Here is a 15592-nt window from a genome sequence, read left to right as displayed (position 1 = left end):
GCCGTCCCGTTTTTTGGCAAAACGGCTTTTCGACACCTTTCCTTTAGTCAAAAATTAATTATGAATGACTAACTTTTAAAAACCAATCTAAAATCTTACACAATAAAGATCATTTTAAAATTAACGTTGATTTTTGGCAAGCAGAAGTATTTGAAAAAATCGTGTTGCCAAATATGGGATGGCACTGTTTATCCAAATAAGCTTATCTCTGATGCAAGATTCTTATTGGCAATTTTATACAATGATTTGTGAAAAAAAAAAATCAAAATTTGTTCTTTTGAAAGATCATTAAAAAATATGTCGATTTTCATTAGGTTGGTAATATTGATGAAAAATAACTAAGAATAAATGTTTCAAAATTTTAAGGCAATCTTTTTTTCAAAAATTGTTCCGTTTTTAGAAATTTAAAAATACTTCACGAAATGCTATGATAAATCCCACATGAAATACAACCATAATTTTCTTTTTACTGTGCATTATCATGTTATAAGCACTCATTTTTTAACTTCAACTAACTGAACTTCAAAATCATGAAAAAAAAATTTTGGTTTGACTTTTAATTTAAAAAAAAACATGTAAGTTATGTTAAATTTAATACTTTAGTAAGACTTATTATTTTAAAATTCTAAAATTTAGCCCAACGTTTGAAAATGTTAAAAATTGCTAATCAGTCCCAATACCTAGTTAGAAATAGACATGTTTTAAGCCAGGGGTGACCAAAGTATGGCCCGCGGGCCAAACGTGGCCCGTGAGGTGATTTTTTATGGCCCGCGGACTTATTTTGGATGATCATGAAAAATGGCCCTTTCACGCATTTGTAAGTGATTTTATAATTCCTAAAAATAGGGTTAAGTTTTTGCTTTTTTGTGAACCTTTTTAGTTTTTGTTAATATAAAACTAATAATAAATAGTTTTCCATTCTTTGATCCCGATTATATGTAACTAATATTGTGTTGAAAAATCTATCATATTGAAATAATGTAGGTAACACGTTAAAATGTGATTAAAAAGAGTCAATTTGGTCAAAATTTTCATAAAATATTGTTGGAAGTGCGTTATAGAACAATCGAATTTGATTAAATCAAGGAACTTAAACGATTTCTTAAATATAGGTATATATTAATTCAAAAATCGTTAACTACGATTTTTTACTGTCTGGGCCTTAAACTACAACCTTCAACCTCGTGATTTGAACTCATAACGTGTCGGTTACGAATCTGAGTACCTAACATCTGATAAAAGCAGAATGAAATTTTCAGATTTTTTATTGAAGTTGAAGGAATATTTTTTAAAAAATCGTCAAGCAACTATTTATCATTAATGTTGCACATTATTTAAAAATGAAATTACAAACTTTTACAAATTTTGTGTCACTTCTTCTAAAATATATTTAAAAAAATCGATTAAAATACAATCATTTAACTTTCCTTATATTTATGAAATCACGATTGTTGCGCACAAAAGTTGCAATGAAAAGCAGATAAATAATATTTGTTTGGATATTTTTTCTGATTTTCTAAGTTAAAAAATTTATCATTTAATTGGAGGTTTTTTTGTACACAACTGTTTTTTTTTGTTTTCTAATATTCAAATGACGAAAATGTTTTAGAAATACCTGAAATTTAAAACAATAAAAATTCAACCAATGATTATTTTTTCAGTTTTATACATTGATTTTTTTTTTCATTTGGCCCACAAGTCTGTTTTAAGCCCTTCAAAAGTTTACGAAACATAATTTTCGTAAAAAAAGCAGAATATTTCATAATACATAGTTTTATTTTTTTACTTTAAAAGTCTAACAGATAGATTCCGAGATATTGTGAGTCGAAAAATGAGGAATAATTAGATGACAATTTTTTTCAAAATTTAATCTCCTGTTACAGATTTTGCACCAAAAGCAAAAAATGTCTTTTCTGTTCCCTGAAACTGAAACATATCAATTATTTGGAAAAATTTTAATCAATAAGTTGGGAATACCATTGCAAATTTCAATTGCAAGTTTAATCTATTTTCAATCAAATAAATTGTTTAAAAACTTTGAATTTTAGGACCACAGACGAAAAAGTTTTAGAATAAAATATTTTCATGAATTTATGATATTTCGCAAATTTTTGACAGTAGCACAACAATAGTGCTGTGTAAAACATTTTTAGATTCTTTTCACCATTTTTTTTGAAAATTATGCTTATTCTTTTTTTTGCATTACCCCAACCCTCGACCTCAACAACGTCAGGAAAACCAATCAAAATGCAGATTTTCGAATAACCACAAGCTCATTTTTATGATAAGCCCGCAAAATGGTTTGGAGCCATGTTTGGAAAAATTAATTATGCAAAATTGCTTCTTTAAACATATGCATGTTCAAAATTTATCTAAATAAAGAAATGCATGTTCGGAAACAATTTCAATTTATTCAAAATCCATGGCAACCAATTATGTAAAAAATCTCCTTGAAAACAAAATGTATCAGAATTTAAATTTATAAATGAGAATTTGAAATTATTTTGAAAAAAATATTCAAAATGGCTTAATTACAGCCAAACATAAAAATAGCTTTGCCTAGAAAGTTCACAACCCAAAGTCAACCTCATTTCCCTAAACAAGGGAAAACTTCAAGCTTGGAGTGGCGGTGGAAGGTGGTGTGTCGGCAAGCACAGAAGGAAATGTTTGATGAGTGTTTTTGTACGAAATTTATTCGGTGGTAAAACAACGCGGCTGGGGCGACAAAAATCGATAATACCAAAAAGCCATCGATTGGCGTGTGGTATTTGCCGAGTGTTCTGCACACGGAGGAAAATTTTCATTTTTGTGTTTTAAAATTTGATTCAGAAAAAAATCCGATTTTTTTCAAATGAATAGACTAAATAATAATTAAAGTGAAAACCTTCCTAATTCATCGAAAATTCCATGCGTGCTTCAAATTCCACACCCAAGGCCAACAAGGACAGATTCTGGGGGTAATAAAATGGTACTTAACGGTCGTTGATCGAACGGAGTGGCGTGGCTTCCAAAACCAGCACTGGCAGAGTCCTGGGGCAGGGCACGTGCCACCGAAAAGTGACAAAAAGCCAAACGGTTATTGGGGGGTACCAAAACGATGGTGGTATCGTAAAAAAGCGAAACCTTTGCCTGTGCTGATGGACAATGTAAAGATGCTAACGATTGGAACTGTTTTACGGTGCAGAATTTCAGCATGATTTGATGTGAATTTGATGCTTTAAAATAACAATAAAATACATAAAATTCCCACTTTTGACAGAATCCACATCAATCAACTCCCAATCAGCATCGATCTCAATTAGTCGCTGACACTTTCCAACCAGTCTGCCAACCAGCGCAGCCAGCATTTAATAAAGTGTTCTTCGCTTCTCAATGGGACATAAATGACTGACATGTTCCGGTGGTTGAACTTACTTGAACTGGTGCCAACGCAGCTGATTCCGGTTCCGTTCTTTTTGATGAGGGTCCTGGTCCAATCAGAGCCCGCTGTTGGGAGGTACTCCATCATGAAATGTCCCCCCCGGGACGACCTCAATCTGTGGTGTGCGGTCGCTGACACGGCGCGGTGTCGTGCGGGTCAAATCTCGACAGCCCAGAATAATAGAGAGTGCGGGTTTTTTTTCCAACTCCCCCCCAACCAAGAGGAGAGACTATCGGTCGAGATAAAATCGAAAAAGAGAAAAAGAAGAAAAAAACACAACATAATTGAGTGCTTTTCACTTGGCCACGTGGCGTCACTCTAATGAAGGTGAAAATGATAATCCGTTCCACCTGGCCGGGTCTGGTCAGGAGGTGCAAAAATGGCGATGCATCGGATGCGCTGAATATGCAATCGGCCATGAATAATGCAGTTGGTCCAATCGGACGGATCAGCAGAGACTGGCCGGCCGAGCGAACGCCCGATGAAGCGGTCAAGTGACAAACGCGCGTCAGATTGACACCACACTCTGGTTCATCTGGGTGATCTCGGTGTGCGCGATTTTGCGATTCAGCGGTTAGCAGGGGATTTAAATGGATTTTCATTTTTAAACAGTAGAATACTGGTGGATTTTTGCTTATCATTGGATTGTTTTATCTGCTTAATATTCGCATAGAGTAGCTAAGTGCGTCTATCTCGGGAATTCCCGAGACAAAATTTCTGGGATTTTTCCAAAACCTGGGAAACCTGTTAATAAACCTGGCATATTTTTAATATTTTGCGTAAAATTGTCTGAGGAATCCTTTAAAAAAAGTTTAGACATATGCTCTTTGGTCCAAACTTTTTCAAATGTTAGGCTAGATTTTTGAAACTCCAAGTTTGGAGTTTTGGTGTCTTCAGAAGGGTTGTCGCAAATAAAAAGAGGCAACTTTGTTGAAAACTAAGATGGATCACGATTCCATGAAACATTATCATTTTAACCAAAAATAGTTTTTTTTCTGACATTTTGGCTCAGTTCTGAGGGCAGATTCCGGATGACTTGGAAAAACATATATTTGACCGATTCTTAGCGAAGCTACACCAAAATGTAACATTTTTCAATTTTCAATATGATTTTTAATGTGAAAAAAAAAATCATTTTTATTATGATGCAATAGTTGCAATGTGCTTTAAATGCGTTTTCTTACCTTAAAAGCCAAGAATATTGACCAAATGTGGTCTGCAAGCCATTGAACGGGAGAGGAGTTTTTTCATAAATCTGCTCCTTTCGTTGTCCCGTCACGAAAAGAAATGGCTGGCAAAAACTCAAATTTCATCCAATTCTTTCAGTTCAAGGAGCAAAAGATTCGTTTTTTAATTTGTGATAATGTGTAGAAGAGCAAAAGTTTTTAAAAATCAAACTGGCAAAACTGTAGCGATTTTTGTAGTGTGCCTTTTAAAAGTACAGTTTTACGATGTTGTCCCGTCATGCTACATTTTTATTTCAGGGGTAGCACAGGTACTATATGGTTCATTCTGCATGATATTTCTTTGTAGGAAAATTAATTATCTTTCCAAACATGTAATAACATTGAGGGGTTTCTTCTTTTATTTTGCCACTACAGCCAAAACGCTGAAAAAAACTTGGAATTTTTATGAAAAGGAACCGAAGAATCGGTCATTTGGACAATTTTCGAATTTTGTCAGGGTGGTTCCGTATGGTTTTCCCTTGAAAATTTGACTTTTTCAAATTAAGATCTTATCTATATCTCGAGTTTAAAGACAAACACCCCTGAGATATTTTTTTAAGCTTCTGTTGACTGTTTCAAACCGGATTCAATTTTTTTCTCGTTTTTCGGGAAAATTGGACGCCCTAGTGTAGATCCAGAATTTTAAAAAAATCACAAAATTAATGTTAAATAATAACTCGCGATTGTTTGTGAAACCAGTGTTGCTGTTTATTGTATTTTAAGTAATATTACATCCAATATTTCCGTTCAGAAATCATTTTTTTTTTGGAAAAATTATATTTTCGTGGTTTGATTATGGGTAATTCTCCGTCAACTCACACAGCAATTGTCCCGACCCCTCTTAGAATTGCGTGAAACTATGTCCTAAGGGCTAGCTTTTGTCCCTGATCACGAATCCGAGGTCCATTTTTGATATCTCGTGACGGAGGGGCGGTACGACCCTTATATTTTTGAGCATGCGAAAAAGAGGTGTTTTTTCAAGAATTTGGAGCCTGAAACGGTGATGAGATGGAAATTTGGTGTCTAAGGGACTTTTATGCAGCAATTCCCCAGCATGATGATTCGAAAAAAAAAAGTTCTCCGATCGGGCTCAAATTTTTTCTGAGGGTTCCTTGGCCGAAATAATTAGACCCGTATTTTTTGTTTGGCCATTAGGGTGACCTACGCCGTGTTAGGGTGGTCTGAAAAATGTCCATCATAGTCGATTTTCGCAAAAACCACTTTTTTTCAAAAAATGATATCTCCGCGCCATTTCATTCGATTTAAGCTGTTTTAGGCGCAAAAGAAAGGTAATTAGTTTGGCTATTTGAGAAAAATAGTAAAAAGTTCCAAAAATCTAGCTTAACATTTGAAAAGGTCGTATGAAAACTTAAGAGCCTATGGCTAAAATATTTTTTATTAGATTCCTCGAAAATTTTTACATAGCATATCAATTCAATACAATTCAATTTGTTTTTATTAGTAAATAATCAATTCACAATTTCGTAATTCTTATAACCTAATAGAGTTTTGGAGTAACTTTCAACTATGATTTGTACTATAGTTCATTTTGATGTAATTGAATATTCTAACAATGGATTTGCCAAGAGAAGGAAAAAATATTCAAAAAAAACCTTCGAAATTTGCTAAGGAAAAGGATAGAAATAGAAATGCTTAAAACTAGATCACAGTTTGTTTTGTCTTTTGACGTCGAAAAAACTTCGCTGCACAAGGCAGCTTATCCGTTGTAGATATACTTCATCATAAGCTCACTCAGAACTTGGAATTGTTCTGCCTTGTTTCGGCAGGCACGAAAGCGCGTGAGCATCTCTCCAGCAAGAGCGAAAAACTCGGGAAGCGTGAAGAGGTCATCTCCGGTAACGTCCCGGTGAAGTACCGCTCCCAGAAGCGGCTACTCTAGCGTACGAACCTCCCCAACCGGGAGGGAACGCTGGGTTGGTCGATGGAACCGCTCCGCCGCCAGCTGCTGCAGCGTTCGTGCTCGAAGTCTTTGGAGGTTGGCGGGACGCTGGCGCTTTCTTCTTTTTGTCCTGCTCCTCGATGTACTTTTTCCACGCGGCACAGCCACGGAAATTCGTCGTGTGGTTTCCACCACAGTTCGCACACTTGACGCGCGCTTTGTGCTGCTGGGCGTTTTCCCCCAGCTGGTCTTTCCGCGGAAGATTGCACCTTTCGGTGAAGTGGGTCTAACCGGACTTAACACACCCGGGCGGAAGATTACAATTTCTAGAACCGTGTCCGAATTTTTGACAGCGGTGGCATTGCGCTGCGTCGACCGGATTCTTCGTGTAGAATCGCCACGTCACGAAGAAGCCGTCGAGTGCTTTGATCCGCCGTAGGTCCTGGATTTTGACGGACCCACGATCGAAGTACAGGAGGTACAAGGTGTACGTATCTGTCACCGTTGTCGATTTCCAGAGCACCTTAACCTCTCGAGGCTTAACCTTGACGCCCGTCAGGTTTTGTTCCAGGTCGGAGATCGGGCGGTGCGGATATCCCTGAGGGACGATCTTCACTGGGACCTTCTCTGCAGGGTCAAATGGGAAGAATGTGAAGTTTCGCAATTTCAACTTCTTCACCACCAAGTCGAAAATCTGTTTTGCCTTTCTTACTAAAGAAAGGTATAGGTTTTACTTTAAGCCAGGACGTCATTTCCAGCTTCGTTAATATGTCGATTCAGCATGAATTTTAATCCGAAAAATCGTCAAAAAATCACACTGCATCGATTTTCGACGCTTCGTCGCCAAGTCGACAAGTTGTCAAGTTGAGCTTCGAATACTGGCGCTAGATTGCTGGCGCACATATGTGTTGGTTCGACTTATACTCGTTTGTAGAAGCTTGTCTACCGATGTTTCCTTTAACATGGTAGATATCGTAGCTTTTCGGTTTCTTTTGCTCTGTCCGTTTTTGCATAACTGTCCAAAGTTTATGCAAAATCTTTTTTGACATAGGACATTCATCCAGGTACAAACAATTTGTTTCCCGTGTGCTTCTTAAATCGCCTTTAAGTAGGCTTCATTTTGTCGTGATTTCGTAGGTTTATTTAACAGAGTTCATTGGATTCCAATAGGAGCTTTCGAAGCTTCTAAGCTTTATATCGTTTTCAAAGTTTTCAATGCTCGCGACGCCAATGGCTATTTATCTATGGTATCTCTGACTCTCTCACTTTTGTAGATGCTGAATGGCAAGCTTCCCACTGTGCGGTTGACTTGGTTTTGCTTTGCGCCTGCTTTGTTCGCTTTTTGGGCTCGTACCAAAACTAGAACACCAAAACCGCGGTGTGTGTCGTCACTTGCGCATTCGAAGCTATATTCTATTGGTGAAAATTGCGTTTTCAATTTCTTTTAGAAAACATATCATTAATAATACCTTGCTTTCATCATAAGATTATTTGTATCAAGTCGATGTTGTGAATTGAAAGAAGTTATATTCTTAAGTAAGAAAGGCTCTATCTCACCCCTGGTGGGATTAAATCGGGTTTTTTATTCGTTATCACTTGCCCTGAAGTTTTACTAATTTTAAGACAATATTGGAGTCCCTCAAGCAACTCGTCAACATCGTCCGCCAACGTAGGTCATCGCTGAAATTTTGAAGTTATCGCAGTTTTAGTGAAAATGTCGATTCTTTCCCGTTTTCGTAATTTTCCCATTTTTGCACGTGGTGCGTCGAAAAACCCAGTTTTTATTTTCAAAAAATCGTATCTCGGAGTATTGAAAACATAACTTCACCATTTTTTGATATATTATGTAAAATTTTCCGAGGAATCTGATAGACATAGACTCTTTGGTCCCGAGACCTTCAAAACAGCATTTTAAGTTTCCATACGACCTTTTCAAATGTTAAGTTAGATTTTTGGAACTTCTTACTATTTTTCTCAAATAGCTAATCGAATCACCTTTCTAAGACAGCTAAAATCGGATGAAATGGCGCGGGGTTATGATTTTTTGAAAAAAGTGGTTTTTGCAAAAATCGACGAAAATTGTTATTTTTCGGACAACCCTAACCCCGGAGTAGGTCATCCTAATGGCCAAACAAAAAAATACGGGTCTTATTATTTCGGCCAAGGAACCACCAGAAAATTTTTGAGCCCGATCAGAGAACTTTTTTTTTTCAAATCATGCTGTTTTCGTGAGGGATTGCTGTATGTAAAAATGGACGCCCGATTTGATGGCGTATTCAAAATTCCGAAAAACGTATTTTCATCGAAAAATCACTTAAAAAGTTTTGAAAACTCTGCCATTTTCCGTTACTTAACTGTAAAAAATTTTGAAACATGTCATTTTAAGGGAAATTTAATTTACTTTTCGAATCTACATGTACCCAGTAGGGTCTTTTTTTCATTTATAAAAACATTTTTAATTATTTAATTTCGTGTTTTTCTAACTTTGCACGTTTTTTTAAGTGCATCAATGTTCTACATAGTTGTACAACAGACAATATCAAAAATTTTGATATGTAAACATAAGGGGTTTGCTTATAAACATCACGAGTTATCGCGATTTTACGAAAAAAAAGTTTTGAAAAATTTGGTCGTCGTTGATCATGGCCGGATTTTTAAATCAATTTTTAAAAATTAACTTCGCGGCCCTTTTTGACAGAAAAGGTCCTACTTGACAGCTCGTTCCAAGGGGATTGTAGTTGATCTATCGAAAAAATGTTGTCTTGTCAATATCCGCACGTTTTGCGTTAAAATAAAAAAAAGTGATTAGAAATTATTTTAACTTTTTAAATTCGAATGCTTTTTTGCTAACGTTTGAAACTTGAATTACAACAATAACGTTTATTTCGACGCTGTCATGCTAACTTGTCGCACGTTCCGAGAAAAAACGCGTTTTGATGTTTGACCTTGAATAAACAAAAAAAAAGAGCAAGCAATGTAAACAATAACAAACACGTTTTGTTTGGTTGATCAGCGCCCCGAAGTATGGTTGAATTTGGTTGCTGGAGTCCCAAGTTATATTTACAAATGTTTACGGGATTCGCGCTCGCACTAGTGTCAAACGCGTTCTGACCTGAAATCTCTTTGGCCAATTGTCGCACTTACATCAGTTATCAGGGTGTGTCAAGATAGCACGATAAGATTGAACCTTTTTGCATATTAAGAGTGACGACAACGCACTATGGGCCATCTCCATACAAACAGGCGGCCAAATTATTTTTTTGCGTTTTAAATGTTTTTTCATACAAATTTGGGTAATTGTATGGTATTGAAATGATATACGTCGATTTTTATGACTTTTCATGTTTTTCAATAGTTGATTGTTTATAATAAATAGTCTTTTCATACATTTGCAAGTGCAACAGAATTGCATATATATTGTATTGCAAGTTTATATTATTAAATTATGGATAAGAGAAGGTCACTTTTTTGAAACTTGGCCACCCAATGTACCATAGTGCAACGCACCGAGTTTTTTTTGTTTAAAATGAATATCTCAGCTTGAAAACGAATTCTGGGAATCTGTGAAGGTCAAAAGGTAAGGCATTGTGAACTGCACAAAATGGCGTTCCTATCTCAATTTGGCCCAAAATGCACGTGCGACAAATTAGCACGACAGCGACGATTTATGTTTTTTTATCATGCATATGAAAAAGAAAAGACAAAAATAAACATTACACTTTTGCATTCTACCTTAAGCATAAATTCTACTTCAAACTTTTCCGAACACATCACCTACCCGACTCAAACTGATCCTGAAAGCTTCTCGGAACCAACTTTTAATTTATGTCCATTCTTCCCTTTCCTATACTTCCAGGTAAGCACACGAGGCTCCGAAACCATCACCCAACCAACAAAAACAACTCCCATCACATCAATCTCCCATGCATGGACTCGCCACCGCCGTAAGTCTTCAGCGGCCATTGTACTCCACAAACGAGAAGTTCTCCCTCCAGAACCACCCCCTTTGCCACCCTCCCCTTAGAATCAATCGACAAAACAAAAGCTCTCGACTTCCCGAAAAGGGACGAAGCAAGGGAGGAAGGAATGAAGCTGATCCGTAAATAAATTTCCCGCCCACACTGGAAGGGCGAGTTTGTGTGGAAAGTTCTACCATAGTGCCACACGCTGATGAGTTCGACGATGATGGATTGCGTTCCGGGGAAGGGAAAGCTATCTTCGCTTCCCTGTCGACGGGAGGAAATTTCCTTCCTCTTTCATCTCAGGCGGCCAAACGCCATCATGACGAAGTGCTTCCGGGCCACGGAAAAGACGGACATCTCGGATTAACTTTTGATTGAGTGCGGTGGGAAAATCTGTAATACAGACTTTCAGTGGTCGGCAACAACCGACTAGTCGGCAAGTTCGGGAAGAAACTTCATCATCCACTAGCACGTGCGTCATTCACTCACAAAAGCCCATTAGATTTGGTTTGACTGTTGGGTGGAGAGTAGAGCCGGCCGAATGAGTTCGTCCACACCAGTCGGTTCTGAAGAATTGCTCCTCCATTGAAGATTCCAAGCAATCGTTCAACAGTTCAACTAAATTGATTAGGAATGAGGAAACAAGTCGTTAGCTTGGGATTTAGGATAGATTGAGAGTGGCAGATGGATAAGTACGTTATTTTGTAATGTTTTGAGACATATTTCTGTCAGTATCTGTCTCATCCACAATTGTTGCAAGAATTACTTACTAATCAACCACAGTAGCCGTGTCTGATGATTTCTGCATAATTACTGCTGCTAAAGTTTCTCATTCGATTGTGACTGACTATAAAAGGACACAACTAACAGTCACTCCTTTCGTCATGATTTCGTATCTAGATTACGATATAGATAACAGAATTTAGATCATGCCAGAATTTACCAGTTTTATGATGCTAAACAACGTTGAATATGAAAATGTTTTTATCAGTCCACTCAAAAGTCAAGGATTATGTCAAAATATGTGTGCAACATTGTTGTCCAGCTTAGATTGATGTCCTTGAACTTGCATCATGTACTCATATCAAGAATAACTATAATTTTGTTTTCAAGGATTCTTGCTTATCTACTCGTGTAAGGTCAGCCAAGATGTATAAAATGAGCCCGATGAGAATCTGCGATCAGTGAATCCCTCACAATGGCTCCGATCAGCAAGGCAGCAGTTCTCATTTTGTTGGTCTCGGTGTACCGTGCCAACGCACAGGATAACAGGTTTGTACCTGGACTATTTTTCCCAATCCATTTTCCAGCAAATCTTAAACTTCTCAGCACTTTAGAGTTGGAGAAAGGCACCAACTTCTTCCTGCCCAAGTCCTGCGCTGACCCCCAACTGAAGGCACTCCCGTCCGGGGTCCGCAAGATTCAGCCCCAGCCCGGATTTGGCCAGGCCTTCGAAGTGTACTGCGACCAAAAGTACGACAAGGGAGGCTGGACTTCTATCGCGGGTGGAAGCAGTACGATAATGGGTTTGGCGATTTGAAGAAAGAATTCTGGCTCGGTCTGCCCAAGCTCAACGAGTTGACCTACTCGCAAAAGTTCGAGCTGGTCGTTTTAATGAGCGATTGGGAGGGAATCTCTGCGTACGCCAGGTACAGCCACATCCTGGTGGCCGGTGCCGAAGAGGACTACAAGCTGAACAGTTTGGGCACGTACTCCGGCACTGCCGGCGATTCGTTGAGCTGGGGAGTTGGCATGAAGTGGTCCACGCTGGACAAGGAGAATGACATTTCTCCGACGGAAAATTGCGCGGTGGATTACAAAGGTGCTTGGTGGTACACGGGGTGCCATTACAAGTGAGGAGTTTCAACTCTAAGAAATTGAAAATATTGGTTAACCAAACTGAATTGATTCCAGCAACTTGAATGGACTTTACCTGAGAGGTGCAGTACCCGATTTTGCAACAATGATGTGCTGGAAAGACTTCAGAGGGCATAACTATGGACTTAAGACGTCACGGATGATGATTCGTCTCGCTAAATGATAACTACGTTAGTTTTTTTTTTTTTTTTTGTTGGGTTGAGACCACTGCGACCATGACTTTGATCTATTGCGGTATACCCATTTTATTATCGCAGTCTTCAGGATGACACGTTACCATTTAGGGTGACTGTCATTGGCTGACGTTGCGGTATGCCCCATTCAGGTATAATTTCTAAAATGAAATCAACTACCTTACTGGGGTTTTCTTGCCAGATCTCTTTAGGGCTTAAAATAGGCCTGTTAAGAATCTGCCTTCGCCTTGCAGATAGTGCGCTGCAGTCGCATATTAGATGTTTTGATGTTTCGGTTTCACAGTCACAGAACCGACAGATATCTATTTGACAAAGACCTAGCTTTTTCAAATGATATCTAGACGGACAGTGTCCTGTTATAAGCCCGATATAGATATTTAGATATTTCTTGTTCAGATTGAGTATTTTTTTTTGATTTTTGAGTAGAGGGAGTGATGAACTCCCTAGATTGTCTCAGTAATTGTGTTTTCGTCCAGTTTAACTGAATCGTCCTTTCCTCATGTTTTACAAACTCCATTTTTAATACGCTTTTTGAGACCCCGCAGAAGGGTTCTGGGCCAATGAAGTGCCCTTCTGACCCATTTCTAGCAAGAAGGTCGGCTTTTTCGTTTCCATCTATACCCCGGTGGCCCGGAACCCAGTACAGATGTACTTGATTTTTAGATGCTAATTGTTTTAAAAGTTTCCTGCATTCCCATACTAGCTTAGACTGGCATGTTGGTGATTTTAGAGCATTTAACGCAGCTTGACTGTCTGAGAAAATACAAATTTTTGCAAGTCTGTAATTCCTTCTAAGACAAATGGATGCACATTCTAAGATAGCATAAATTTCTGCCAAAAATACTGTTGTCCACTGACCCATTGGAATCGATACACTAACTCCTGGACCCGTAATCCCTGCACCTGTCTTATTTCCCATTTTTGAACCATCTGTGTAAAATATTATAGATCCTGGTGAAACGCGAGGCCCTCCTGACTCCCACTCATTGCGATTTGTTTCAATCACCTTGAATGGTTCGTCTAAGTTCAACGTGCTCTCCATCCAGTCACTAGTCATAAATACATTTTTGTTAATTTTTATAAAAGATATTATCTTTAGATGCTCAATGCTAGAGCTTTCCACTGTGCTTTGTATTTTTCTTAACCTCAGCGCACTCTTTGCAGCCTCCATTTGCACAAACTGGTACAAGGGAGGAATGTGAAGAGATGCGTTTAAGGCTTTGGTTGGTGTACTTCGCATTGCCCCGGTTATAGAGGGACAAACTAAGCGTTGTAGTTTTTCTAACGTTAGTTGCTTGAGAGTGCTCGGATACAATATTCATTAATTTATTGATCTGTATAAATAAAAATCTTCTAATCAATTCCAAAATAATCTTGTTTACATCTTGGATTGTAGACAAAGTCGGCCCCGGTGGTATTTTTCGAGACAAGATTTGTCTGATCACGCCTTCCGTCGGACGTGGAAGTAAATGTTGGACCCGGTCTAACCTAGAGGTTAAGTCGTTAGCTCAATCCAGGTGTAGGAGTCAACTTCCTGGGTCCTGTCGCGGTGGAGTCGCTGGTAGGCAGTTGAAGTCACAATCCAAAGGTTGTTGGTTCGATTCCCGGGTTGGAAGGAAGCTAAGGTGTAAAAAAAGGTTTGCAATTGTCTCAACAATCAAGCCTTTGGACTCCTAGTTTCGAGTAGGAATCTCGTAATCGAGAACGCCAAGGCAATGTTGTAGAGCGAATAGTTTAATTTAATTTTGATCAACTTGAAATCTGTTTTTGTGAGTGATTAATGTGAATATGGATTTTCTCAGCAAAACACAAAAAAGTCCGCTATGGTACGCGTAAATACGTTTATTAACACATTTATTTCTTAGGACGAATCATCATTCTAGTCGCCTTCAGTCCGTAGTTTGTACCCTGGATCGGCGTCCAGAAGTTCACTTCCAGATCAACTCCACCAGTACCACCGTTTTGGTAGAGACCGTTCAAATTGCTGTCACCGCAGGTCATTTCGATGTACCACCATCCACCTCTGCGCGTTGTAACGCACGTGCCCATCATTGCTTCGTTATTTTTGTCAACAGTACTGAACTTTGTTCCCTGGATCATCATCATCGCATCCGTAGTATCACCGTTGAAGGTGCCCAGCTTCTTAATAGCATAGAACTCCGCTTCACCAGCTACTCTGAACTCACTGTATTTGGCGAATTTAACGGTGTCACTCCAATCGGTCAACAAAATAACCAGCTCGTACTTCTTCGTGGAGGTAATCTCGTGGATCTTATCCAGTCCCAGCCAGAACTCTCCCTTCAAGTTGCCAAATCCACTCTTGTACTCGGCCCATTCTCGCTCGAAGTAAACCGATCCGTCCAAACGGTTCTGGATCACGATCCAACCTCCCTTGTCGTACTTCTGATCGCACAACACTTCGATCTTTGAGCCAAATCCAGGTGATGGTTGAATCTCGTGCACTCCAGTGAAAAGCTGCTTCAACGGAGGATCAGCGCAGGACGCAGGAAGAAGGAAATTGGTAGCACGACCAAGCTCGTCGGTTCTGTACAAATAGTGAATTTTATTAAATTATGCTAATGTCAAAACTACTTATTTAATACTTACAAATTTTGCCCAGAAGAACAGTGGACTGACACAATCAGAACAACGACTGCCGCTAAAGCTACTCGAGCCATCGTGAAACAGTTACTGGATGAGTTACCTTGGCTAGTCGGTGCCTTTATATAGTGATCTGTCCAGGTTGGTGTCCTAATTTTATGCTCATATGCACACAAAATTATCCAAATACTCCAGTTTTGTAGCTAGAGCTCAAGTTACGAAATTTAAACAAGGGCGTCTAATCGTAAATTAAATATTTTTACAACTCATATCCAGAAAGAATGTGAACAACCAATGTATGCTGGTTACAAGCTGAGATTGCCCAAAAATAGCGGTTTAGAGCCCTACATCAACAGAATTATGAAAACGCTTCGCTTATCTGAAAGTGCCCAGAAAATATTACTTCATGC

The 15592-nt window shown here is 38.5% G+C and overlaps 2 protein-coding genes and 1 pseudogene across 3 annotated transcripts in view; 2 read left to right on the top strand and 1 right to left on the bottom strand.

The window, feature by feature from the left end:
• The window catches only part of LOC6040854 (ubiquitin-conjugating enzyme E2Q-like protein 1), a 174194-nt gene that overhangs the window by 64030 nt on the left and 94572 nt on the right, over positions 1–15592 (top strand). The window lies entirely within an intron of this gene.
• On the top strand, positions 11708–12550 carry LOC6040862 (annotated as a pseudogene).
• LOC6040861 (angiopoietin-related protein 1) lies at positions 14436–15259 on the bottom strand. Its single transcript, XM_001850139.2, has 2 exons — positions 15189–15259; positions 14436–15126 (listed from the first exon to the last, which is right to left on the bottom strand). Exons 1-2 carry the CDS (start codon positions 15257–15259, stop codon positions 14436–14438), a joined length of 762 nt encoding a protein of 253 aa, XP_001850191.2.

This window comes from Culex quinquefasciatus, chromosome 2 (assembly GCF_015732765.1).
Source record: "Culex quinquefasciatus strain JHB chromosome 2, VPISU_Cqui_1.0_pri_paternal, whole genome shotgun sequence".
NCBI classification, from domain to species: Eukaryota; Metazoa; Arthropoda; class Insecta; order Diptera; family Culicidae; genus Culex; species Culex quinquefasciatus.
Note: the sequence above shows the minus strand (reverse complement) of the source record. Positions and strands in the feature narration are given on the sequence as shown.